Below are 27730 nucleotides of genomic sequence, written 5' to 3' on the forward strand. Positions count from 1 at the left end.
TTTAACTCTCCCTTACCAATCCAGAAAACGTCTAATTTTGGCCAACTCGCTGGGCAAGACTAAGGTCTGACAAATACGATGTAATAACACCTCTCACATTCTGCAATACAAGTTAGGAGGCCGTGGTAGGCTTGTTTTAATGGAGTAATCATGGTGTTCTCCATTTACAGTTAGGATACCAATTCAAAAAGGGGGGGGGGGGTATACTACAAAAGCAGTAACAGACATCAGATCAAAAGGTTTTCACTTCTTCATTTTCTGTGAACTTTACAATGACAACTTGAAAATATTCACTTCTGCTGAGTATACATACAAACTAATATGAAATTAATCTGCTTAAAGCAAACATCCAGCCATAATAAAAAAAATTATATTACACACACACTTGCATTGTATAATGGTCACTTCCTGGTGTATCTATGCGTTTCATCAATTTTCCTATATATAACCCTGGGCCCCCAGATTTCCAAGGAACTCTTAAATTCCCCTGTCAAGAGCTTAGCTCCACCTGTCTTCGTGTCCATCAGCCCATCACTAGGGCATGCAGCCTTTGCACCTTCTCCCATATCTTGCAAATTGCTAAGTCAACAATTGCATAGGAATGGTATTATTCAAGGAAGCCAAGGTTTTATACAGACCAGCATTTCTCAAACAGGGCGCCATGGCACCCTGGACTGCCTTCTTGGTTCTTCAGGGGTGCTGTGGCAAAATGCCCAAAAATTGTCGACAGGCTGGCAGGTGGCTTAAGCCACAGGTGTTCAATGTGCAGCATTATAACCTTGGCCACCATGCGGTCTAGCTGCCGGCATTCAAACAACCAAGGATGTCATAGGTTGATAAGGAGGCGAATGGGGGAGCATGGGGATGTCCTTGTTTTCCACTCTCCATCAGCAATGAGATCACATCAGCTGAACGTGGCAGAGAAACCGAGGGAGAAGAGAAACGCTGGAATACTAGTCAGCACCTGCACAAAAATATATTTGCTTTGTAAAAACAAATGACCTCCAATGTTGGGTGTCCTACGTGTGTCGATGCCGCTGCATATTAGTTTAGTTTTTCATATTTTAGCATGGGTTGCCTCAAGATTGTGCAGAAAAGTGACCTTGATCGAAAAAAGGTTGAGACACAACAATCTGACGAGGCATGTAGGAGCCTGGAAGTAGACAATATACTATGCAAGTATGTGCTTACTTTATTCGTTTTGGGCAAAAGTTTTTTTATTAGGATTGCATGGAAATGAAACCTATGACAACATGCGCAAACCAACTGGAAAAATCAAATAAATCTGCATTTTTTGGGATTAATTTAAATACACAGCAATATATTTGACCAGTCTGTGGAGAATTGTGTAATAAAGGAGTTTCTGAATTATGTGATTCTCTGCAAAACAGACATATCTACAACCAATATTCTACCAAAAGACAACAATGGAGAGTATATTCAGCTCAATTGTAATCACCAACACACACTGCCCCAATGGTTTCTGTTTGAGATGGATGGCCCTTGCCCTTCATAGAAATGGATTCAGATGAGGGTCCTGCTGTTAGGACAAAAACACTAGAACGCAGAGTCTTATGGGAATAACTGGATCCTGAATGGTGTCCAATGTCCCTCCCGACTCAAATTTCCTTTATTGGAAGGTTAAAGCTTCTTTTTTTTCAGTGACTGCACTATTTGGGGGATGGTATCCATTGTTTGTTGGTATAGTCACTCTAGGAACTAATGTGACATCCACACATAGCGAAAATAGTTAAAGAAGAGAAATATTTTTTAGTACATCTAAAAGTCCAGAAGAGCCTGGACCAATTTTATATAATTATCATCCAATTTATTGAATACAGGCTCTCCTCACCCAACAACCAGGTTCCGTTCCAGCGACTAGGTTGTTAAGTGAATTGGTCGTTAAAACGAGGAGCCACAAGTGATCAATATTTTAAGCATTCCTAACTACTGTACTGTATTCTGAAGAAGGTCTAAAAACACAAAAACTCCAGCTCAATAATGTTGTTTATTTTACACAAGGACAGAACACAAAAATATAAAAAAAACAAAAATTATGTACTGTACAATACAATGATGTACAGTGCATCACTCAGGTCGGGAGATCTGGTCATAAGTCTGAGCGGTTGTTAAACAGGTAAGCCGTTAAACGAGGAGTATCTGGTAGCAAGAATGTTGGAAGTACAAAACGTGCTCACATAAAAGCTGGCACCCCATCAGCAGCTTGGTAGTATACATCAAAAAATGCCCTTGTGGGTGGCGATACCAAAGGGGCAAAAAGGATAGACTTCTCTAGGACTCGAAAAAGAGGCCACGCCTTGAAACTCATTGTCTAGGAGACAGAGAACACTTTACATCACTGGCTTCCGTGTACTGTGACACGGAGAGCACTTCGTGACGCGGCCTTCGGCGTGTTCCCCAAAGCTTCAGGTGACCACAGCATACCAGACTCAGTGTTTCTATTCCCGGAGGAGTCCATACTTTTTGCCCCTATGGTCTGGCCACCCACAACAGCATTATTGATGTATCCCACCAAGCTGCTGATACACACCACAAGGATCCCAGCTTTTATAGCAGCACGTTTACACTTCCAATATGCTTGCTACAGTTTGTTTATATCCAATAAAGTGGATTATTCTGATGAATACAAGCCTGGACCAGGCTCTTCTTCTGGACTTTTACATGGACTAAAAACATATTAATCTTCCTTAACCAGTTCTTATGTGCAGATGTCATTCGTTTTTAAAAGGGCAAATGGACACAATTCAGGATTCATTTCCATTAGACTTTAGGCTCTAGTGTTAGTTTTTGTCCTTTTAAGTTTCACTATATAAAGTGAGTATGGGACTACATCACTTTCCATAAATGTGGTTGTCACTGTTTTATGGGACTGTAGAAACCAAATTCACATTGGGTACTTGATATTTCTAGTGCAGTTTTTTCCCCACTTGTTACTGGTGGCTATGAGTAATACGATTAATATTTAGCATAAGTCTGTTAATTAGGGCTGATAAAATCCAACTGCCAATGTTTTTATACATTTCACTTTTGCCCACACTATGGCAGAACACATGTTGACAATCTGTATTTTTTTTTTAAATGAAGCCTATAAAAGACAGAGGCCCATCTGTCATCAAAGCCTAAATTGGAAAATCTTGTTTTGCAGGCTGAAGTAACGAGTGTGAAAGGAATTGATCAATTCATTCCAATGCAGTATCTCATAAATATTAGAAGAGGTGCCAGCTACTCCTTAATGGAATCTGAAAAAGCGCTCAGTGGGGAAATTCAAAGCTGTACAGTGATGGCTAAATAGGATCATTCCTAGAAGTGCACAGGGGCCGATGGAATGAATGCTCTACTATGGAACCCATTAACATGCACAGGTAAAAAATGCAGCTTGATGCCAAAAGCTTGCAACTAGCCACTAATAGCCAAAATCAAGTAGATCCTGGAACTGACACGTAATACATTATGGTAGAAACAGAAGCCACAACTGGCATTCAGGATAAGAAGCCAAGCCATTTCTATTGGAAGAGGTATAAACAACAGGATAAATGGTAACATATTCCTACTATTTTAGGGTCTATACTCAAGAAGGTTCCTCACTGCTCATGGCCCCATCTGAAAGCTATGAGTTTTACTGGGGGTACTGGGCGTCTCCTGTGGTCCCTGCTAAAGTAGAACCAGTTTATTAACAAGTTCCTAACAGGTCTAACTTGAGTGCTTGTTATAAACTGAGAAATATTTTTTCATTGCCAAAATGTCTCACATGCATGCAAGAACATTGCAATTATTGACCAATCACAAGCTGCAGCTATCGCATACACTGGGCAAGCACATGATCAACTTGATAAACCCCCCACCCCAAGAGTCACAAAAAAAAAAAAAAAAAAATGTTAAGCAGGAAGATCTGGAAGAATCCAGCTGATGAGCCAATAACTGCTGGAAAGCATGCTCACCTTAGAGAGCAAAAGTCTTACAATGGATGCTTTCCCACAATGCATCTAGGCTTACTAAATGCAGAAGCCCTCAAATGGAGGGGGAGGTCGCAATGAGGAACGTTTGCGAGTACAAGCCCTTAGTCAGCTTTCACATATGGGGAATGTACATGTACCCCTTTTATTACAGGATAACCCATTCCATCAAGCGGATGCCTTGCTGTAAAATGCTCAACATTAATACACGGCTGATGTAACATGCTACACGTTACACCAGTATATAGACTCTCTCATACCTGCAACGCTGAACAAGAAACCCCCAGGTATTTTAAACCCTAATCTATCCCTTCCCAGCTGCCCTAATGCTCCTTCCCACACATTGTTCTTTTTCGCCAAAAAGGGCAAGGAACCCCCCCGTGATAGAAGATTCACTCAGTGCGGAGGATAATGTGGATGCCAGAATCCGTGAACACTGGGCCGCTCATTTCTCCTGGTCGCATAGCAAAGGTAGCGTCTTCAAATGGTTTCTGCATGGCCCCTGTAGGACACAAAAAAACAGTTACAGGCATTTTAGAGAAAACAGTATTAAAGAAACAAAAACAATCCTTTCAGCATGCATGTACGCCTTGAAAAGTCACAAGTTGGAAGCAAAGTTGTAGCCTTAAAGTGGTTGTACAATCGTGCAGGACCGGCGCTGCTACTAGACGAACTAGGCAATGGCCCCTGACTTCTCTAATAGTCTGGCCGGGGAACACAAGGGGTTGAAGACCGCCACCCTACACAAGGCTGGGGCACGGACTGACTCTCAGTTGGCTAATCCATGGAGGACATCTGTCACAGCTGCTGCGGAGGTGGTCAGCAGCAGCTCAGCCAGTGAGGAGGGCAACACTGAGCTGGCTCCCGGGAGTCAGAGGACAGCTGGTGGGGCGGAGGAGGCAGACACCGTCTTAAGATGGAGGAGATGTTCCATTCATAGTGCAGATTTATACTGCTTGTCAGAGCTTCCAAAAAGTAGGGGGTCCGGGAGCTGAAGTTACACTCAGCTAAGCAGATTGAAGGGAGGGGTAGGTACCCCACACCACCCCCCTCCTCCACGCAGCGCACAGGAACAGAGCCAAGGCTGTCAATCACAGCTCCCCCTCCCCTTTTTACCTCTTGGTGTCAGAAAACTTGTCAAAAATTACTCAGATAGCACAAGGCAGCAGACAGAAATTACACTTAGGGGGGAGATTTACTAAAACTGGTGCTCAGAATCTGGTGCAGATGTGCATGGTAGCCAATCAGCTACTAACTTCAGCTTGTTCAATTAGGCTTTGGCAATAAAACCTGGAAGCTGATATCTATGCAGAGCAGCAACATCCAGTTATAGTAAATAACCCCCACAGTGCTCTGGATTGAGACAGTTTAAGTGCAGCTGGTGCACTTGCCTCAACTACGGGCGGCTTCCCCAGCTCTCCTCTGCAGGCATCATGAGCGGGAATCTCCTTCCCCTGTTTGGCACCTTCCGTCCGCTCCCTCCTTCTCAGCAGCCAATCAGAACGCTTCTCCTTTCGGACAATCAGGAAGCGCGTTATTGGAATACCTGCTGGGTTCCTATGCTGATGTAATACTGTATTATAAGTCTATATACTTTTTTATAAACATATTTTCTACAATAAATATCTATAGATTTTTATATTTATTACTTGTGTGCTGCCAAAAGTCAATTTTTTCTAGCTTAGATTAGTTTCCAATCAGGAAGCGCTACTCACACCCACGCTTCGATTGGCGGAGAGGTGATTCAGTGTTCGAATAGCAAATATTCGCTATTCTAACACACCTGGGTGGGCTCCGAGTGCAATGCTGCACGTCCGGAGCCCACCCTATTTTAAAGTCTATTAGAGCATCTGACTCTACCTTACCTAATCAACCTTAAAGAGGTGGTGATCTACCTGAACAACATGGGAGAAGTCAAAGATCACCGGGCATGGTGTCGCTTCCTCACGCCTAATTTAGGCAAAGAAAATAAAAAAACACATGGATGATAGGGCGAGTTTATAAGATAACAGGTAAAGCAGAAATAAAATACATACCTCTAGCAAATGATCCCAAATCCCCTCCAGCTTTGGCAGAACTGCAATCACTGAACTGAGAGGCTAGAGCTTCAAAATCCTCATCACCAGATTTGATTTTCTGTATATAACCTACAAGAACACAACGCAAACATAGCTCAACACCAGGAAATGACTGAGGGGTAGAATTCCAATTAATTTTATATAGCAATCAGTCCATCAGATCAAAGCGGGTTGCAAGTTCCTCCATTAATGGGATGGACTGATGGTAACACTATAGAAAAAATAAAAATAGGATTTTTGTACTCACCGTAAAATCCATTTCTCTGAGTTCATAGACGGACACAGCATTCTTTGACATTAGGGTTATATCCGCTTTCACTAGGAGAGTTTAGGCAGAAAAAAAGCGCTTAAAGTGTTAACAAACACAAACCTTAGTGCAGCTCCTCCCAGGGGGCGTGGCCCCCCCGGTATAACCCACACCCTGCTCTAACAGCCTCAGTACGTAACAAGCAGTACAAACCAAGGAGGGGTGGGTGCTGTGTCCGTCTATGAACTCAGAGAAATGGATTTTACGGTGAGTACAAAAATCCTATTTTCTCTTTCGTTCATAGACGGACACAGCATTCTTTGACATTAGGGACGTCCCAAAGCAGTGTCAAAAAATTCGAGGGGCGGGAAATAACACAGCAAAACAGGTTACACCCCAAACAAAACCGGGAGTTGCTCAACGGAGAAACTCCCACCATAAAACGCCGCCTGTAACATCTGCGGCCAAAGGAGGCATCAGAAGATGCGCACACAAGACCTTGAAAGTGTGGATCGACGACCAGGTCGCTGCCATATACCCCTGTAACACAGAGGCCAGAAAAACCAAAAAGGCTCCGATCGCCCTGGTCGAATGCGCCGTAACCCAAAAGGGAGGCGCCAGCCCCTTCAGGGCATAGGCCTGAAGCACAATTCGTCGGATCCACCCCGAAAAAGGGGTGGCTGACGAGACTACCAGGCCCCCTGGTAGAACCAGCCAGCGACACGAACAGTGAGACCGACTTCCGGAACGGAATCGTAGCAGATAAGTACATACGTAGGGCCCGAATCACATACAGAGGATGTAAAGAGGCCGCCTCCCTGCATTTCGGCCAAGGACATAAGGATGGAAGAACAATGTCCTCATCAACGTGAAAAGCCGAAACGACCCTGGAGAGAAAAGACGGCTGCGGTCGCAGCACCCCCTCATCCTTATGGATGACCAAGTAGGGAGCCTTGCAAGACAAGGCCGCCAGAACAGACAAACACTCGTCTGATCGAGGTAATTGCTACCAGAAAAAATCACAGTGTAAATGCCCACGCTGAGCCATGGCCACGTGACGACGCAGACCTTCCTGGGCTAGCACCCAGAGTCAAATGCATGAAGGGCAGGTACTCTAGCGCTGAGCTAAACCTGCTCCCGTCTCGTGACAGTCAACAAAAAACCTCCCGAATGTCCACAAAGGGAGCATCCAGAAGAACCAAAAGGACTAAATTCAAGTCCCATGGGGGTAGTGGAGGGGCCACATGCCAGACCCCCAGACCAGACGTACGCACCAAGGAGTGCGACGCCAAGGCTCATTGAAAGTAACAGCCAGAGCAGAAAAATCCACTCCCTGCTGTAAAAAACAGCAGAATCCTGGACACCACGTATGTCCGAGGGTGCCACTTCATCTCCTCACACACAGAGATGCAGGCCTTCCACGTATGATGTAAAACCTACGTGAGGTAGACTTCCATGCAGGCAGCACGGTAGAGACCACTGAGCCCAATAGGCCTCGGGCCCACAGCCCCAGGCTCTCAACAGCCACGCCGCTAAGCCAGTGGCTGTAAAAAACAGGGTGGATGATCGGACCCTGTAACAGAAGATCAACCCCCAGGGGAACGCGCTAGGGGGTGTCTGCCACCAGACGTACCAGGTCCGCGTACCATGAGCGACGCGGCCAATCTGGGGCAATCAGGATTGATAGAATTCCCTCGGCTTCCACTCTGCGCAGCAGTCGAGGAAGAAGCTACCGAGGAGGGAAGGTTTAAAGTAGGCGACAGTGACCCCAAGGAGCCACCAACGCGCCTGACGCGTCTGCCCATGGGTCCCTTGACCTGGCCAAAAAAACATGGCACCTTCCGGTTGAGGCGGGACGCTAGAAGGTCCACGCATGGAGTGCCCCACTTTCGGCACCGACACTGAAAACCCCTACGGGTGGAGAGACCACTCTCCTTGGTCTAGCGCAGTCCGACTCAGGAGTCGGCCCGCCAATTCCATACTCCCAGAATGTACAAGGCCGATAGAGCCGGAACGGACCTTTCGGCCCACCGAAGGATGTGCGCGACCCTCGTCGCTGCAACAGAACTCCGTGTGCTTCCCAGATGGTCGACGTACGCCACAGCGTTGTCGGACAGGGTCCTGAATGGTCAGCCCTGTAGATCCAGGGACCACCAGGCAAGGCAAGCCTGATCCAGAACACCGATTGGTAGGTGGACTGGGTGCCCCAAAAAAACCCTCCCCAACCGGAGAGGCTGGCATCCGTCGCGACCACCGTCCAGTGACATGGCAGAAATGCCTTTCCAGCCCGAAGCACCGGAAAAGTCAGCCACCACACCAGGGACCAGGTGACTCAACTGAACCTGGTAATCCAGGGATGACGGAAGCTTGTCCCCACGAGACAGCAGTACCCTCTGTAGCACCCTGGCGTGGAATTTGGCATACGGAACCGCCTCGACAGAGGCCACCGTCAGACCCAGCACCCTCATGCAGAATCGCAGAGATGACCACTACTAGGTCGACAACTGCTGCCCAGCAGATTGCAGAGTCTGAATTCTTTTCGTTAGGAGAATTTTTTTTTCGCCCCGGCGGAATCCAGGACTAGTCCCAGGAATTCCAGTCCCTGAGACGGGACCAACACTGACTTCTGGACAAAACAGAAGTCAGCCAAACTCTTGGAGAGTCTGACACGTGACAGACATGGCTCCACTAATTCAGAGCTCGAGGAAGCTCGTAGGAGAATGTTGTACAGACAACCCACAATAACAAACCCCCTCTGCCACAGCCGGGCCAGTATCGGAACGAGCACCTCGGTGAAAACCTGTGGTGTCGACACCAAGCCGAGCGGGAGGGCCACAATGAAAAATGGTCCTCCCTGACCGCAAAGTCCAGAAACTCTGGTGCTTTGAGCATATGGGAACATGCAGGTACGTGTTCACGGCATCCAAGGACGCCAGAAAAACCTCATCCTGATAGTTTGCACTTTTATAAAAAAACAAACAAGGGCCTGAGGCCCAGGATTGGACGGGCCCCGTCCTCCTTTGGGGACCACAAAACAGATTGGAGAAAAACCCCGGAGCCTGTTCCACGAGGGAACTGGCACAATCACTGCCCTGACCAGAAGATCCTGGACAGCCCCTGACAGAGCCACCCGGCGAGCCAGAGGATGGAGGGGAAAAAACCTGTTTGGTAGACAAGAGAGAAATCCTGTCTCGCACCCAGAGGGAACTACCTCGCAACCCAACGGTCAGAGAGGAGAGACCTCCACCGAGCCGCGAATTCGCGGAGCCAGCCCCCCACCCGAGATGCGAGCGGAGGCAAACCTCCAAGCGGGAGCAGGCTTGCTGGGCTTGCGGCACCCGGGGCGCCTGTGTCCTCAGTGGACGTCCTAGCCCCTTGAAAATGTTTTCCTGCCGCACTTGGCGGGCGAAAACCAAAAAAACGCATGGGGAACAGTAAATGAGGGCCCTCGCCTACAGTGAGGCACCTACCCTTTTTTAGATTGCGGGAGCAGAGTGCTCACACCGCCCGTGGCATCCTTTATGATGGCATCCTTTATGATGACAATCAGAGACACCCCTGCGTACACCCCCACAGGGCAATACCACCAGGGACTACTGAAAAGACCGTCCGCAGACCAACCCCCAGCCATACAAGGCAGGGCAGAAAACATGGCGCAGGCGGATGCCCTGGAGAGCAAGGGGAGCATATCCGGGGTCGACACACAGACAAATATCTGACCTAGTACAAACTGGTCGGTCAGGACCACGCAGGCCATAGAAGCATTCTGCGCCTCCAGCTCCCCATCCGGGAAACGTCTGCGACACCAGAGTCCCGGCCAAAACCGGACTCACCACCGCCCCCCCCCCCCCCCCCCGCTGTGAATATGGAGCGACCACATTCACAGCACCCCTATCAGCGGGGTCCCCAAAAGCGGGAGCCCCTTCCCCAGGTAATGTGGCAGCCTTGTTTTAAAAAAAAGCTACCCAGCTGAACACAGGGGGCGGGGGGGGGGGAGAGAGAGAGACACCCTGATACAGGAATCCTCCCCAAAAAAGAGGGGACAGACCGCAAAGCATTTTGTACCCTGCGACTGATCCCAATCCTTGCACAACATATTCCAGACATGGAACACAAGGAAAAAACACATATTGCGGTGCGGGGTGGCACGGAACCCAAAAAGGGACTGACACCACTGATGCCACCTCCGAAACCACCATAGCTAACCATGGTAACCCGCACCGCAGTGTTAAGAGCCCCAACAACAGCACCATCAAGTGCTGACCCTGAAACAGGGCCATCCTCACAGTCCGTGTGGACTTCAGCCAGCAGCTACTGACAAAAAAACAAAACCAGACGCCTCAGTGAGGCCTGATTCCCTGTCAGAAAAAATACCCAGAGAGAGGCAGAGGGGGGAACAAGTGCAATTCCCACATCCCTCCAACACTCCCATCCTGACCCAAAACGCCTCAGGGACTGCCAGCACAGCATCCCTGGAGGCCGCAGGAACAGGGACACTAAGGGTTAACATCCCCTAGTACTGGCAGGCTCCACAGGACATCCCCCCAGCCGCCACAGAGAACAGGGAAACCCCCCCCCCCCCCCCCGGAGGACTCACCGTCCGACCAGACCGCCGCTGCCGAGAGCCAAAAACGCTGCCTGTGCCGCGCCATCCAAAAGGAAAATGTGCAGAGCCGTACGCGCCGTCATCCTAGGCACAAGAGCTGTATCAAGATGGCCGCCGATATGTCTGCGGGCTCCGAGAAAATGGCCGCCGCAATTACAACTGCGCCATAAAACACCGCCGTCAGCGGCAAAATGGCGCCCGAAAACGGCGTTTTTTTCAAAAAACACACAGCAAAGCCCCAGTGACACACGCAGTACACAGGCCCACAGGACCCCCTCCGCACATATGGCAGCCCAGAAAAACACAGCACCCACAGCAGTAGCAGCCCCCAGGTCAGACTGAGCCCCCCAAGCGGGGCCCCCACCTCACGGCCGTCACCCAGAAACTGGGGAGGGAGGGAGAGGAAAAAAGGGAGAGAGGAAAGCAGGGCAAACCCTCAGTCGACCTCCCCAGGGGAAAATTCCAGCCAGACCACTTACCTGAGCAAGAGGCCACTACTTACCCGTCCTGCGACCACCGGCTGGAGGTATCCCAGACAGATCCAACGTCCGCTAAACGGCATGGCTGTCGGCCAGACACACTGTGACAAGGCCATAGAGACCGGTCATATGTGTGCCCTAGAACCGAAGTTCCCCGGCCGCCCCTGGAGCAATGGGGCCTGTCGTGGACGTCCCAAAGCTGAGCTGAGGGCCGGCACACGCTCGAAGGCCGAACCTGGGGGGACTACAAGGGCCGAGGACCCAGCCTGTCACCCAGTCGGCTGTTGATAGAAGAATCACAGGATTCCAAAAAAATGCAGGTACAAAATAATAAAAAGCGAGAAAATCGCAAGAAAAAAATCTCCAGAGTACAGGAACTCCAGAGTGCCTGACTCTCCTGACGTTAGGCAGGAAAAAACTGAGGCTGTTAGAGCAGGGTGTGGGTTATACCGGGGGGGCCACGCCCCCTGGGAGGAGCTGCACTAAGGCTTGTGTTTGTTAACACTTTAAGCGCTTTTTTTCTGCCTAAACTCTCCTAGTGAAAGCGGATATAACCCTAATGTCAAAGAATGCTGTGTCCGTCTATGAACGAAAGAGAAATAAAGTATTATTTAGGACCTATTCACACCAAGAAAACGTGCTGTGTGTGAGTGTTTAGGCACGTTGCAAAAGACACCCTATCCAAATGAATAGGCTTGCAACACAATTTAACCACCTGAAGACCAGGCCCCTTTTCTGACATTTATTGTTTACAAGTTTAAAATCAGTATTTTTTTTACTAGAAAATTACTTAGAACCCACAAACACATACTAAAATAAAATTATAATATATAATATATAATATATAATATATAATATATAATATATATATATATATATATATATATATATATATATATATATATATATATATATATATATATATATATATATATACATATACATATACACACACACACACATACACACACACACACACACCTCAAAATTTCAAGTCCTGAGCTACTAGCCAGGCCTCAAGGGTTACTCGCCACCAGTTGCCCCGCCTAACCCCTACCATGCCTTGCCCCTAATCCCTTCCCTAAACACACCCTCGTAAATTATCTCATGAAATTACACTTTTATGTTTTGAATAACTTAATTCTGTTTTATGTAGAATTAAGTTATAAAAATATTAACAACTTTATCCGTGTCCGCCAATGCAGCCCGTGTCTGCCAATGCAGCCCACCTGTGGATGAGAAGAGTGTGTATATCCTGCTGAGGAGAAGGAGCTTCTGTGAGCTGGAAAGCAGAAAACTTGGAACCCCATGCTGGGCGATTGTAATAAAAACATTACACACGCATTGTGGTCCAGCGGGCCTTTGGGCTCTGGTGAGTGAGCATTTGCATTAGTGGTGGTGGAGCACATGGTTTCTTGGAATCATAAAGATGCACGGTGGAATGGAATAATTTAATTAAAGTGCAAGGATTTGGAAATGGTCACAGTTGAAAAACGACTTCAACCTGCATATTTTTACAGCAGGTTTAATCTTTAATATGTATATGCACCAAACCATTACTGCTAGAACATTGGCATTAATATTTTGTAATTTTTTTTAACAGCATCTTTGTGAATTTTTTTGTTCAAAATATATTGATTTGCGTTTGTTTTGGGCATTGCACAAGTGATCACATTATTTTGAATGTGTATGCACCAAGTGATCATAAGTGATCACTGATAGTACACTGGCATTAACGAAAGGTTTTGCTCACAGCATCTTTGTGGGAATTTTTTTGTGTGTGATTTTTTGTGGTTTCTGGTATTGCACAATAGGGATTATCATAGTGGGTGTAATTTTTATTACCCAGCACATGTTGATTGGCGCCTACTTTATAATTCTTTGTTTGATTTATTAGTGTGTTTCACACTTAGTGGTTGTAAACCCTTTACAACCACTTTAACCTACAGATAAGCCTAGATTAAGGCTTACCTGTAGGTGCTTGAAATATCTCCTAAACCTCCACGTTTAGTAGATATTTACTATAATCACAGGTGACGCTGTCATGGCGCATGCGCCGTAGACAAGCAGCACAGTAGTGTGCCATTGCTCATTGAGGCCGTCACTGCCGACTCCCGCACGGGAGTGAAATAATCGTAGCTCTGGCAAATCAGAGTGCCACAGCTCTGATATGCAGCAGTAACCCCCGGGCAAGTTGTCAGCTGCCCGGGCATTGGAAGAGGACGGCTGTGGGGGCTTCGATCGGAGGAGAGTATTACATAATGAGCTCATTATGCCTTTTTTTTCCCTGGGTTCACTTCCTCTTTAAAGGGGCAGCTGGCACACGCATTCACACAGGGTTGGTGCCTTTTATATTTTGAAATCATTTTATGGTTTAAAAAGGTTATGGGAAAGTATATGGGCCATCTGCACAGGGCCCTGACCTCAACCTACTGAGCACCTTTGGGGTGAAAAAAGTCTTCCAGTCCAACATCACTACCTGACCTCACAAATGTGCCCATTCATTTTGGCTGAATGGGCATAGATTTCAGACACTCCAAAACTATGTAATATACCTTCCCAGCAGATTGAAGGACATTATAACTGCAAAAGGCAGACTAACTCTATAGTAGTTCCCATTGTTTTGGAATGGTCAGATAACTACACTATTTAAAATAGCTCTTAGGGTTTTTACATTAGGGGTGCTCAACCAGTGGCCCACGACCTCAAACCAGAGAAGCGCATGCCTATGCTCTGGGATGGTGGGATAGAAAGCACAGGTTGCCGACACACCATCCCAGAGCAGCAAAGGGCATGGAGCCGCCACGCCAGCAGCAGGAACCCAATGCTTCCTCTGCAGAACCGGCTCCTGTGCCAGGTGGAGCGATACTAATTGCACTTCACTAGGGACCTTTCTAGCAGCCTGGAGAGCGATGCCAGCAGAAGCTGGAATTGCAAGAAGCATATTAGTATTTATAAAAGGGTTATTAAACTGCACCTATGGCTTTCCTGTGGGTTAGCTGCACTAAGCTATAGGCTTCCATTATATTCTGCAAGTTTGGTGCTCTTCCAGAAAGTGCACCACACCCACAAGATGAAATAGAAGTCTATGGCAAAGCGCAGTTAGCCCACAGGAAAGCCATAGGTGCACTGCGCTGCACCCAAGGTGCAGGTAAACCACAGAGTATCAGTGTAAATGCAGCCTTATAGTGGGCACCGGACAGCAAGAGCTCATTTACATTTACCGTTTGAGTTATTTTTTTTTTTTTTTTAACAACAAACATGTCATACTTACCTCCTCTGTGCCAGGGTTTTGCACAGAGCTACCCCAATCCTCCTTTTCTGGGGTCCCCCAGTGGCACTTCTGGCTCATCATCGGGTGCCCCCACGGAGACCCGCATTTCATTGGGTCACCCGTGCGGGTGCACTCCCAAGTCCTGCTGCGTCCATCGACACATACTGCAGGACTCGGCCCCTATCCTGAGTCACTGGATTTGATTGACAGCAGCAGGAGCCAATGGCTCTTGCTGCTAGCAATCTATTCAGTGAGGACCTGAGACAGCAGCGGGAGCTGCTGGGCTCGTGCGCATCGCTGCAATGATCAGGGTCAGGTAAGAAAGGGGGGCTGCTGCAGCACAGGAGGTTTTCCATCTAAATGCATAAAATGCATCAAGGTGAAAAAAAAATAAAAAAACATGAGACTTTACAACGCCTTTAAATCACTCTCATTCCTCAAAACGTTGAGCAATCCTGGTTTACATCAGCAAAAAATGCCATCACGATGAAAAAAAAATAAAAAAAAGAAGTGATCACCATTTATAACATGAGCCTAAATGAAAGCTTTTTATATATAGAGTAATAAAATCATTTTATTTATGCAGCAGCCCAAAGTAAAAAATGATCATACTGTGCTAACGCTTATCTTGAGCAAGTAGATTTATTTTCCATTTTTATTTCTTTTTGTTGAATATAATGGAGTTATAGGACTCCAGTCAGCTCCACGGCGTATAGAAAATAGGATAAAATATTCGCATTTAGAAATACCCAAAAAAGGTTGACTCCACTTTCACACACATCATTGATATTAGCTAAACAGTTGAAGGTTATATTAATTCCCTTTTCATTTCAATTTTCAGCCGCTGTGATTTTTCTAAAGCGGTCAAAAACATTTAAATTATATATTTCAGTTTAATGTGGCAACCTGGAGACATTCTGTATACTGTATCTGCATGCGATTGGCTCACTGCTTTTCCCAGAAACAGCACTGAACTGAAACTGTAATTAGCGTTTCATTTTTGATGGCATTTATTTAATCAGTATGACACGCTTCTGAACCCATTCAGCATTAACTGACAGGTGCATCGGACCCGCAGCCGACCTCCCCCTGACCGGCTTCAAAGTGGGTTTTGCATTTCCATAGACTGGTACCTACAAAAGCCAGACTCCAAAGCCTGGTACACATGGACACAATATTGGCCTGTTCACCAGAAACCAGCCGACATTGGACTCGTGTGTACAGCTGCCTCTCTGGCTTTTGTTGAACGTGCATGATGGAAAACAAAGCAACCAATCAGCATCCAATCAGTGCAGACTGGTGTGGTCTGGTGGTGGGGCAGGCTCCCCTGTCAGAACACAATAGTCTATCAGGAATCGGACAGTTAGTACAGCGAGCTTCACCAGTGCGCCTCAGTTTTTTTCACCATTCAGCCCACTGGGTTCAATGGGGGGGGGGAGAGCCACCTATAAAAAAAAAGGGGATTGTAAAGTCTTGTCTCCCCCCCCCCCTAAAAGTAATCATGTCATACTTAACTGCCCTGTTGCAGTTGGGTTTGCACAGAGCAGCCCAGATCCTCCTCTTTTCTGGTCCCTTTTCGCTGCTCCTGGGCCCTCCCATCTGTCCCCACAGCAAGCAGCTTGCTATGGAGGCACTTGAGGCAAGTCACAGCTCCCTGTGTCCATTTAGACTAGGTGCCCTGGCCCCCTCTCTCCAGATTAGCTAGCTTTGATTGACAGCAGGGGGAGCCAATCAGAAAGAAGAATCTTGGACATCTGAGACACTCATGGATATTGCTGGAGAGAGGCACCTAAAATGCTTTTTATCTTAATGCATAGAATAAATGAAAGTGGTTGTAAAACTTTGTTTTTGTGTTTTTTTTTTAAACCAAACATATCATACTTAGCCCCACTGTGCAGCTCGTTTTGCACAGAGTGGCCCCGATCCTCGACTTCTGAGGTCCCCTGGTGGCTCCTCCCCACATCAGATAACCCCCCTAGGAGAATCTATCCAATCAAGAGGCAAGAACCCCAGGCAGAGGAAGAGCGCATCTCCACCGGGTGAAGTTCCAGGGCTCAAGTAAGTAAAACGGGGGGGGGGGGGGGGGGGTCGCTGCGTAGTATACATAAGGTGAAGAAAAAAAAAAAAAACTCAAGGGTTTACATCCTCTAAGAAAAAAATAATTAAAAAAAAAATAACTGACTAACACCTACAAGGCCTCATGCACACAGTAGCATTAGCTGTAGAATGTGTTTTGCAGCATTTTGCATAATTTTTCAGAAAAACTATACTCTCACAAACTCTTATGGGTCAAAAAGCTGATGAATGCCAAATAGCCAAGTTTTTCAGTGTTTAAGATTTTTTACAGCATTTACACAGCTGAAAAACTCCCCCTCAAACCCACTAGTTGTGTTTTTTTTGCAGCCAGAAAACACCCCTGGTGCGAGTTCAGCTGGTTCAAATCCCATGACAAGTCGCACCCTATTGTCGTCAATAGAACTGTTCAAATTGGTGCGACGCCGACTTTGAGGTGCCACGCAGATTTGAAAAAAAAAGATCCTGCATGTTTTGCCATTTCAGGTGCGAGTTGCATTGACATCTGTGCATTAAGTCGCAACCAAAGTCGCACTCACCTGTGGTTTTGAAACCCTGCCATTTCAAGTAAAGTCGCACAATTTCAAAGCCGCATTCAGTGTGAACGGGTGCCAAGGGCTCATTCACACCGGGTTTGTTGATGGTAATGCAAGCATTTTTTTTTTTTTTTTACACACAACAGAGAAAGACACGAATCTCTAAAATATAATTGACAGAATCATTGCAATGTATGTAATACTTTTTTTTTGCTGAAAATTTGCAGTAGAAATTTGCTCCTCAGTAGAAGAGTCACATTTCTCAGGCATAGAGCAACCAGAATCCACACGTCCTTCTCAATAATTTAGTGAGCTGAGCTGGCAGGATGCAGAATGGCTGAGCAGATACACTTCACCTGACCATCGGCGAGGAGGGCTGGGTTACAGCAGGTCGCAGTACAGTGAGGAGTGGTTTGCCACCAAACACTTGTTTCTGACCAGCATTCAAATTAAAATAAGTTGTTTACAGCCGACTCGAAGCCCAGGTTCACACTGACAGCAGGATTGAAATTGTGCGAATTCAGCTGAACTTGCACGATTTCATACCCGCATGTTAGTCTGACTTCGGAGGCAATTTCAGAGACATCTGTGCGGGTTCCTGTGCAGATGTCTATTGAAATCGCACCAAAAGTCGCCAAAAGTAGTACAGGAACTACTTTTGAGAACCAGTGCAGCGCCGCACCGATTCTGATGGGGCAATTGCCAGCAACAGCTGCCGATTTGGCACGCAATTTGACATGCCATATCGCATGAATGTGACCCTATGCTCAGCCAAATGCACTTCAGAAATGGACAGGTCCTCTCCACTGCATAAGCTGGCTGCCCGACAGTATTGACAAGCCCCTGAACTTTACATTACCAGATAATTTTGCTTTTGTGAAAACACCTACAGCAGCAAATGTTCTCATTACAACACGGAGACTGCAGTAAGGGGTTCAAATGAAGGCCAACCCACCCATTCAGAAAGAAGCTTTGTATTGAAAGGCTCGGTTCACATATGGTCCGCATGCGGCTCGCGGTTTTAGGTCCGATTTCAGCCTGAATTTTGGGCTGAATTCGGACCTAAAAACGGACCAAAAGACGCACAGCTTTTTTCTGCAAAACGCACCGGGCCTGCTGAGGAGATATGTGAACCTGCTCAAAATCTCCTGCTATTGCGAGGATCCCGCATTCAATTGGCAATGGTATGAACCCAGCCTTTAGCTCTTCATCAGAAGTGTCTAGCCTTTGTAATGCCAGGGCAGCGCACATTTAAATATCCTTTCCTGCTACTGGCGGTAGGGGGGCTGGCATTAGTCAACAGACAATGTTGACAGGGGAATCAGCAATTGTCTTCTCCTGGAAGGGGAAGCCGTCCCCGCCGGGAAAAGACATATTATCGCTAGCGGCTGCTATAGCTAAAGGGGATCCAGCAGGCTGGTTGTACCCAAGTTGATTGATCAGCCTCCCCATTAATGGTTCGAATCTCGGTCAGTTCAGCAGAAACCTGCCAAGATTTGAACTTTGTATGACCAGCCCAAGTAAGGCTTTTCTCTTTTCTCTGTAAAGGTGGAAGATAAAGAGCTGTGATGAATATCCTTTAAGTGCTTACCTACCATTAATAAGTTCTAAGGCCTCATCTTTGGTGCGTGTGACTCGCTCTTGCCGCCATGATGAAGGACGTCTGGACTGGTTATGCTTTACCAACAAGTGAGAACATCGCACTTTGGTTGGTTCACCTTGCCCATTCTTCCCTCCTGCAGAAGGTCGCTCCCACTGGCTGGCATTAGTCATGTGGTTGAAATAGTAAACACGTCCTGTAAGGGAAGAGAGTTTATGAAATTAGTACAAACATATTTTCCACTTCTCAGTCTCTACTATAAAATACAGAACACTGCCTCGGGGGTCTGTTGTGCAACGTATCAAGTGCAACAAGCAAGTTGAATCAATCGACATGCCAGGAAACCCATCTCCAGACTCTTGTACAGATAATGATATACATACCGTATTTCCTGGAAAATAAGCCCTAGTTAAAGTCCTTGAAAAATCATAAAAACCATGCTGCAAGAGGATTACAGTGGAACCTCCGATTGCGAGCAACGCGGTTAACGAGCATGTCGCAATACGAGCACTGCATTTAAAAAAATCCTGACTCGGTTTGCAAAAAACGCTCAGAAAAGTGGCTGTAAAAACGTCCATGGAAATGAAGCCTAAACGTTCCAGCTTAGGGTCTCTCAAAATGTGATGGCCATCTAACATCTTTTGAGACCATGTGTAAGTGTGCCCTAGGACTGTGCCGTACTCTATTCTAATGCCGCGTACACACCATCACTTTATGTGATGAAAAAAAACGACATTTTCTGTGAAGTAAAAAATGACGTTTTCAATTTTCAAAGACGAAGTTGCATACACCATCGTTTTTCTCACAATGTTCTAGCAAAGCGAGGTTACGTTCACCACGTTTTTCCATTGAAGCTTGCTTCATAAGTAGCTTCTGGGCATGCGCGGGTGAAAAAACGTCGTTTTAAACGACGTTTTTGCTACACACGGTCAATTTCTGTGAAGTAAAAGTTGACGTTTTGAAAAACGACACATAAAATTGAAGCATGCTTCAATTTTTTTAGGTCGTTTTTTAGAAGACATAAAACAACGTTTTCCCCCCACACACGGTCAATTAAAGTGACGTTTTTAAAAACGTCATTTTTTTTCATCACATAAAGTGATGGTGTGTAAGCGGCATAATACTCAACTTGTGTGCCAATCAGCGGCCGCAGCTGCAGACTTCCTCCACTGGGGGGGAAAAAAATAAAAATAAAAAATAAAAATCAGCAAACAGCGGCCGTGATACAGTGATAGCCGTTTAGAATAGACAGTGGGTGGCCGGGGGGGATATTTTCCACCCAGAACGCCAACGCTTCTGATACCTCACAATCGGCCCGTTTTGACACAATCCGCCGATGCCGATATCTTTAAAAAGCAAAATATCGGCCGACCCCTACTTTGCATCACCCTTATTCAGAAAGGGGCGCCACTTGTATGTGGACAATTATTACACAAGCGTGCCTCTTTTTAGTCACCTTCTTGATTCTGGAATTGGTGCATGTGACAACGTGCAATCTAATCGCCGGGGCTTCCCAACGGCTTGTAGATTCCCAACTCAGACGGTGAGAGAGTGCCTGCTTGAATTGTAATAAATGTGGAGGGACACATGGGATGTTTTCGCTCTGTCCTCCCTTCACGCAGATACGACAGTCCAAATAACGGGTTGAGAATCCCCTCTGTGTCCACGAATACAACCTTAATATGAGAGGGGTGGACTTCAATGACCAGATGATGGCGCCGTACTTATTGCCCATAAGGCCAGACGCTGGTATAAAAAAAAAATTGTCTGTATACTTATTTCAATTGGCTCTGCTGATGTGCTATGCAAAACGTCAGGACAAACTGGATCCTTCCTAAAATTCCAGGAAGAGATCATCACAGCATATCTGTTTCCACGAGAGGCATTTTCTGGATGTCCTCCATGGTACCTCTACTCAAAGAACACCCCAAAGATGATGTTGTGTTATGTAGACGTGACACCCTCTTTAATTGTCCTTCTTGGTCTCTGCATCAGTGTTTCCTTCGCTACCACACACAAGTTGAGTATTAGAATAGTACGGCACAGTCCTAGGGCACACTTACACATGGTCTCAAAAGATGTTAGATGGCCATCACATTTTGAGAGACCCTAAGCTGGAACGTTTAGGCTTCATTTCCATGGACGTTTTTACAGCCACTTTTCTGAGCGTTTTTTGCAGCTTAAAAACAGCTCTCCATGTTAGTCTAACTATGGCCTCATGCCCACCATGAGGTTTTTGAGCTGTAGATGGCTGAGCCATTCTTAAGCTGCAAAAAAAAAAAAAAAACAGGACCAGTGCGTTCTGAAGCTCCAGCTTTAGAGCTGTAAAAACGCCAGACGTTAAAAAAAAAAGCTCAAAAACGCTACCGCTGCAGCTCAACTAAAAAAAAAATATTTATATATATATATATATATATATATATATATATATATATATATATATATATATATATATATATATATATATATATATATATATATATATATATATATATATTTTCTTCAACATGGACAGGCTTTTTCAAGCTGTAAAAAAGGCTAAAAATAGTGGCTGTAAAAACGTCCATGGAAATGAAGCCTAATAGTTACAAGTGTAAAAAAAAAAAAAAAAAAAAAAAAAGCAGAAAAAAGCCAAAAATAGTTGTTGTTTTATTGTTCTGCTCTGTTTTACTGTATTTTATGCTTGACTGTAATGTTTGTTACTGTGTTTTATTGTCAACCTTTATTGGCTTTGCAGGTAAGCCATTCAGCTGCAGCACGGATTTATTTTGACAGCAACAGGGTTTGCTCTCATAATACGTAAATCAGCAACTCCAGCGCTGTAGGCCATTTCACCACCCCCAGTTAAAAAAAATAAAAATAAATGAAAGGGACAGCGTAAAATTAAAATAAAACGCAAAATGAATGAAAATTTTAATTTTCTTGAAACTTGTGGCAAAATATAAAATATTCCATGGACTCAACATTCCTCTCAGCAAATAGGTAGTAAGAAGTGAAATCAGAAAGCCTGAAGGTGATTGGTTTTTGGGGTCCCGTACGCGGCTAGGCTCCCAAAAAGTCCCACACATGTGGTATCCCCGTACTCAGGAGAAGTAACAGAATGTATTATGGGATGTAATTGCACATATGCCCATGGCATGTTTGAGCAATATATCATTTAGTGACAACTTTGTATTAATCACTTGTGAAACAAATAAAATATTCAATGGGCTCAACATTGCTTGGGGTGTGTCTATTTTCCAAAAAGAGGTAATTTGGGGGGGGGGGGGGGGGTTGTACTGCCCTGCCATTTAACACTTTAAGAAATGAGATAAGCAGTCAAACTAAAAGCTGCGTAAATTCCAGAAAATGTACCCTAGTTTGTAGATGCTATAACTTATGCGCAAACCAATATATGCTTACTGATTTTTTTTTTTTTTTTTTTACCCAAGACATGTGGCGGAAAACATTTTGGCCTAAATGTATGACAAAAATTTAGTTTATTGAATTTTTTTTTTACAACAAGGTAGATTTTTTTTTTTTTTTTTTTGTTTATATCGCAAAAAAAAAAAAAAAATGGCAGAGGTGATCAAATACCACTAAAAGATGCAAATTTTGTTTGGGTACAGCATCGCATGACCACTGAATTACCAGTAAAAGCGACAGTGCCAAATTATAAAAAGTGCTCTGTCATTAGGGGTGCAACGGATCAAAAAACTCACGGTTCGGATCGTTCCTCGGATCAGGAGTCAGGGATCGGATCATTTTTCGGATCGGCAAAAAAAAAAATCTCCCCCACTGTAATATCAACATGTCCCCCCCCCCCCCCCACCAACTATAGTACCCCCTCAGTGCAGACACCTCCCCTCCTCTCAGTACAGTGACCCCATCCTCAGTACAGTGACCCCCCCCCCCCTCAGTACAGTACCGACAGGCACTCCCCGAGCGGTGTGTCCGAGTGCGGGCTCCTCCTCTGTGGGTGTAAACAGAGGAGGGCCGCCGCCGGGTGTACCAAGATGGCTGCGGCTCCGGAGCTAGGCCGAAGCCGCGGCCTTTCCTAATTTTACGGCGGCGGCTCCGGAGCAAGGCCGAAGCCGCGGCCTTTCCTAGCGTTATGGTCGCGGCTCTGGAGGTAGGCCAAAGCCGCGGTCATAACATTAGGAAAGGCTGCGGCTTCGGCCTAGCTCCGGAGCCGTGGCAATCCGCGGATCACAGTGTGATCCGATCCGAAGGGGGCGACCCGTTCGGATCACGGATCAACTGTGATCCGTTGCACCCCTATCTGTCATTAACCACTTCCATGCCGTCATATGACGTCCTGGGCTTTCAGTGGTGAGATCGGAATGACTGCAGCTACAGGCATCATTTGGATACAGCCGGCGATTCCCTTCACTATAAGAATAATAGCGGCTGTTCTTACAGGCAGTGAGGAGGAGGAGACCGCCGTCCTTCGATGTTTCTCCCAGCTCGCCCGGGGGTGGAATCCGCAGTTGCCCGAAGAAAGTCAGAGAAATCTGAGGGACAGATGGTCCCCGGCAATCTCTGACTCTCGAAGGGGCGGGCGCGACGTTATGATTAGAGGTCGACCGATATATCGGCCGATATTTGGCCGTTTGAGAAATCGGCATCGGCCGATTTTTATCCAAATTAGGCCGACATTTAACATGGCCGCTAGCGGTGCCACGGATCCGGAGCTAGGCCGAAGCCGCGGCCTTTCCTGATGCTGTGACCGCGGCGGCAACTTCGGCCTAGCTCCGGAGCCGCGGCTATCTTGGTACACCCAGCGTGGCGGCCCTCCTCTCTGTTTACACCCACAGAGGAGAGGGGCCCGCGCTCGTGGGACACACACCGCTCTCTGGTGTCTGTACTACGGGGGGCAGTCTGTACTGAGGAGGGGGGGCGGGTGTCTATACTGGAGGGAGAGGGGGTCTGTACTGAGGGGGGGGGGGGTGACACTTTTTGCACCAGTACCACCTACCAGTGCCAATTAGTGCCACTTGCCATCCAGTGCCAATTAGTGCCACCTTCCATCCAGTGCCACCATCCAGTGCCACCTTCCATCCAGTGCCAAATGCCACCTGCCAGTGCCAATACCAGTGCCAACTTAAGCCATCAGTGCCACCTGCCAATGCCAACCAGTGCCATCTGTCAGTGCCAACTATTGCCATCCAGTGCCAATTAGTGCCACCTGCCAGTCAGTGCCACTTACCAGTGTCACCTGTTAGTGCCACCTGCCAATGCCATGTGCCAATCAGTGCCACCTGCCAGTGTCAATTAGTGCCACCTGCCAGTGCCAATAAGTACCACCTGCCAGTCGGTGCCATCTGCTAGTACCATCCAGTGCAACCTGCCAATCAGTGCCTTCTGCTAGTGCCATCTTCCAGTGCCAATTAGTGCCATCAAAAAAATAAAAAAATCGGCCTAAAATATCGGCCATCAGCCGCCCCGATTTCTAAATATCGGCATCGGCCAGAGAAAAACCCATATCGGTCGACCTCTAGTTATGATGTCATGTCCGGATCAGCAGAAATAAACAATGCCAGGGACTCAGCCGGAAAGCTTGGGATCGTTCATTTACTTTACAGCCTGAAGGAGACGTGGGGTCTTATAGACTCCATAAAGAGTACCCGTCACACACCATCCCTATTACAAGGGATGTTCGCATTAAAGTGATCATGAAAAAAAAAAATCTTTAAAAAAAAGGGAAGAAGGTATAAGTAAACATTGTTTTAACTAAAACAATAAAAAAAATTAAAGTGCCCCAATCCCTGCATGCAGAAGCGAACGCATACGTAGGTCGCATTTGCATATGTGAACAACGTTCAAACCACACATGAGGTATCACCACGAACATTCGAGCGAGAGCAATAATTCTAGCACTAGACCTCCTCTAACTCTAAACATGTACCTAAACCTATAAAAAAAAAAAAAAAAAAAAAAATTGAAGCGCTGCCTATGGAGATTTTTAAGTACTGAAGTTTGGCGCCATTCCACAAGCATGGGACATTGTTAGGTATCTATTTAAAGCGGCGGTCCACCGATTTAGGTGTGACCTAAGAAGTTGCAATCACCACCATTTTATTCCATAGGGTCTCTGCTAAAATATATTTTGTTTGGGGGGTTCCGATTAATTTTCTAGCGAAAAAATAAACATGATTATTTGTATATGTAGGAGCGAAGTGCTGAAATTTGTGCGATATGGAAGTGGTTAAGGGGGGTAAATCCTTCTAGGGCTGAAGTGGTTAACTGATATTACTTTCTCCAGCAGCCCATCCCCCAGTTATTACCTTTTGTATCACCTGACCCTCCCTCATAGGATGCAAGCTCCAACAAGCAGGGTCATCTGATCCCTCCTGGATTGAATTGTATAGTAACTGTACTGTCTGCCCTCATTTTGTAAAGTGCTGCGCACACTGTTGGCGCCATATAAATACTGTATAATAATAATAATAATCTGTAAGCATTCATAAGCTCAGGAGGCCACTTCTATCCCACCCTTTTTGCAATGTCCATTGCTTATGTCCCCCCTCGCCAGGCATGGTGGTTGAGCCCAACCATCCACCTGTCCTGTAGCATCAGAGGGGCCGGTGGAAGGAACCACGGTGCCAGCAGGGGAGATACCATATAGGACACAACCACTCAGGAAACTATTCAACTTGTACTACAAGTGACAGTTGTGGGATGTGACACAAGGCCTCTTTATTAGGAATCCCCCCCCAATGCAGTGATGGTGTCCTGACCTCACAGGCCTGTATCCCGAGTCCTTCCATCCCTGACACACGCTACAAATAACAACCGTTATACACCATAATACCGACCATTACCCTCAGCTCTCTTGCCCCAGGTGGTAAGGACTGCTATACGGATTCATCCATCCCCTCCCCCTCCAGCGCTCAGCTACACTCCACATCCCAGCAGCAAGAAGCCCGATAATGTCCACAGCCCTGAACACAACGGCGCATGCGCGTCTCTCTCAACCCTCTCCACCGCCCGCTCCTTGTTTACCGGAGCTGCGGCTCATCCGCTTCTCCCACCCGGGTGCCAGCTTCTCCTGATCCGCCATCTTCAAGTCCTGCGTCAGGCTCCGCTCCTCCCCTTGTGACGTCGCCGCTGGCTCGCCCATCGCTACTGGACGAACGTTGCGACGGCACGGCGGATAACGCAAACACACGTACGAGGGACCCTCCTCCGGCGTCAGGGCGGAGAAGATAGAAGAAACCGCGCGGGAGAGGGAGGCGTCCAATCAGACGGCAGAAGACGAGACAGGGGCGTGGTTTGGTGTAGTGCGCGTTGGGTACCCTTGTACACATGCGTGCAGCTTTCATGCGATTAAAGCGGTGGTTCACCTGGATTATTTTTTTTTTTTTAAAGTCAGCAGCAGCTGACTTTTAAAAAATAGACACTTAGGGCTCTTTCACACGGAGTGGACCGTTTCCGGGTCTGCTCCGTGTGTGTCCGTCGGCTCAGCGGGGATCCCCGCTCAGCTGTCGGCGCCCTGTCTCTGCTCTGCTGTCCCCTATGGGGAACCTGATGCAGACGGACCGTCTCTCCGTCTGCATCAGTTCCGCTCCGCCGAACGGAAGAAAAATAGGGTTTCTTCCGTTCGGAAAAGCGGATCCCGACTGACGCGGACGCTAGCGGATGCTCCATCCGCTAACGGACGCGTCCCCATAGGGATTCATTACAAGTCCGTTAACGGACTTGTAATGAGCGGACGAACGGTCCGCTAGTGTGAAAGGACCCTTACCTGTCCAGGTCGCCCGCGACGTGGCTTTCGGCTTCCCCCGCCGCCATCCTCGTTGAGGGAATCAGGAAGTGAAGCGCTGCAGCTTCACTGCCCGGTAGGGTTGGCACCACATCCCTTTAAAACAGAACACATATGAATTACACAGGTTCTGTGGCTAATTAAGGTGGTAATTAGACTAATTTGGTGCCTTACCTGCATTAAATCAGCCACAGAACCTGTGTAATTCATATGTGTTCTGTTTTAAAGGGATGAGGTGGCAACCCTACTGCCCGGTTCCCTACTGCGCATGCGCAAGTCACGCTGCGCTGTTTCCACTGGTCCTCATGTTCTGGGAGCCGAGTGTTTCCCAGAACACAACGGAGGAGTGACGTGGATGGGCCGGACTCCCGCAGGAGTCTATACCAGGAAGTGGTGCAAATACCTGTTTTAGACAGGTATCTGCACCCCCTCCCCCCTGAAAGGTGTCAAATGTGACACCGGAGGGGGGGGGGGGTGGTCCTGAAAAGCGGAGGTTCACTTTTGGGTGACCCTCCGCTTTAAGAGCCCGCGGGGCTTTCACACTGGAGTGAATGTGACAGCTGTTTGAGGGCGGATTGCAGGCGCTATTTTTAACGCTATAGCACCTGCAATCCGCTCCAGTGTGAAAGGGGTCTTAGATCCCTTTCACACTGAGCTGCCCATAGCATCGGCGGTAAAACTCCGCTATTTTTATCGCCAACGCTATGGGCGGATTTGCGGTGCATTTCGGCCACTAGCCGGGCGGTTTTACTTCCCGCTAGCAGCCACAAAATGGTTAAAACCGCCCGAAATGCGCTGCTGAAGCAGCGCATTGCGGGCGGTATAGCCGCGCTGTCCCATTGATTTCAATGGGCAGGAGCGGTAAACACACCGCTCCAAAGATGCGGCTAGCAGGATTTTTTTACCGTCCTGCTAGCGCAATGCTCCAGTGTGATTGTGACAGCTGTTTAAGACCCCTTTCACACTGGGGCGTTTTTCTGGTGCTTTAGCGTTAAAAAAAGCGCCTGTAAAGGGCCTGAAAGAAGCTGTATCTGCAATCCCACTGTGAAAGGCGCCAAAGCGCCTGAAAAACGCCCCAGTGTGAAAGGGTCTTAGCGGAGCTTTACCAGCGTTTTTCAG

At 46.9% G+C, this 27730-nt stretch overlaps 1 protein-coding gene across 1 annotated transcript; it reads right to left on the reverse strand.

Moving 5' to 3' along the window:
* Positions 1-106: 106 nt before the first annotated feature.
* On the reverse strand, positions 107-26025 carry PIN1 (peptidylprolyl cis/trans isomerase, NIMA-interacting 1). Its single transcript, XM_040346386.1, has 4 exons — positions 25852-26025; positions 18863-19063; positions 6011-6121; positions 107-4476 (listed from the first exon to the last, which is right to left on the reverse strand). The coding sequence occupies exons 1-4, from the start codon at positions 25967-25969 to the stop codon at positions 4367-4369; spliced, it is 540 nt and encodes a 179-aa protein (XP_040202320.1). The 5' UTR covers positions 25970-26025; the 3' UTR covers positions 107-4366.
* Positions 26026-27730: the final 1705 nt, after the last annotated feature.

Source organism: Rana temporaria, chromosome 3, assembly GCF_905171775.1.
Source record: "Rana temporaria chromosome 3, aRanTem1.1, whole genome shotgun sequence".
NCBI classification, from domain to species: domain Eukaryota; kingdom Metazoa; phylum Chordata; class Amphibia; order Anura; family Ranidae; genus Rana; species Rana temporaria.

Bases quoted from the DNA above. Each gene is read 5' to 3' on its own strand.
- PIN1 (XM_040346386.1), bottom strand. From the start codon at position 25,969: ATGGGCGAGCCAGCGGCGACGTCACAAGGGGAGGAGCGGAGCCTGACG. The intron at 6,122-18,862 runs GTAGGTAAGCAC...GTGTTCTTGTAG, and splicing joins GGCCTTAGAACTTATTAATG to GTTATATACAGAAAATCAAA. The intron at 4,477-6,010 runs GTATGTATTTTA...TGTGTCCTACAG, and splicing joins TTTGGGATCATTTGCTAGAG to GGGCCATGCAGAAACCATTT.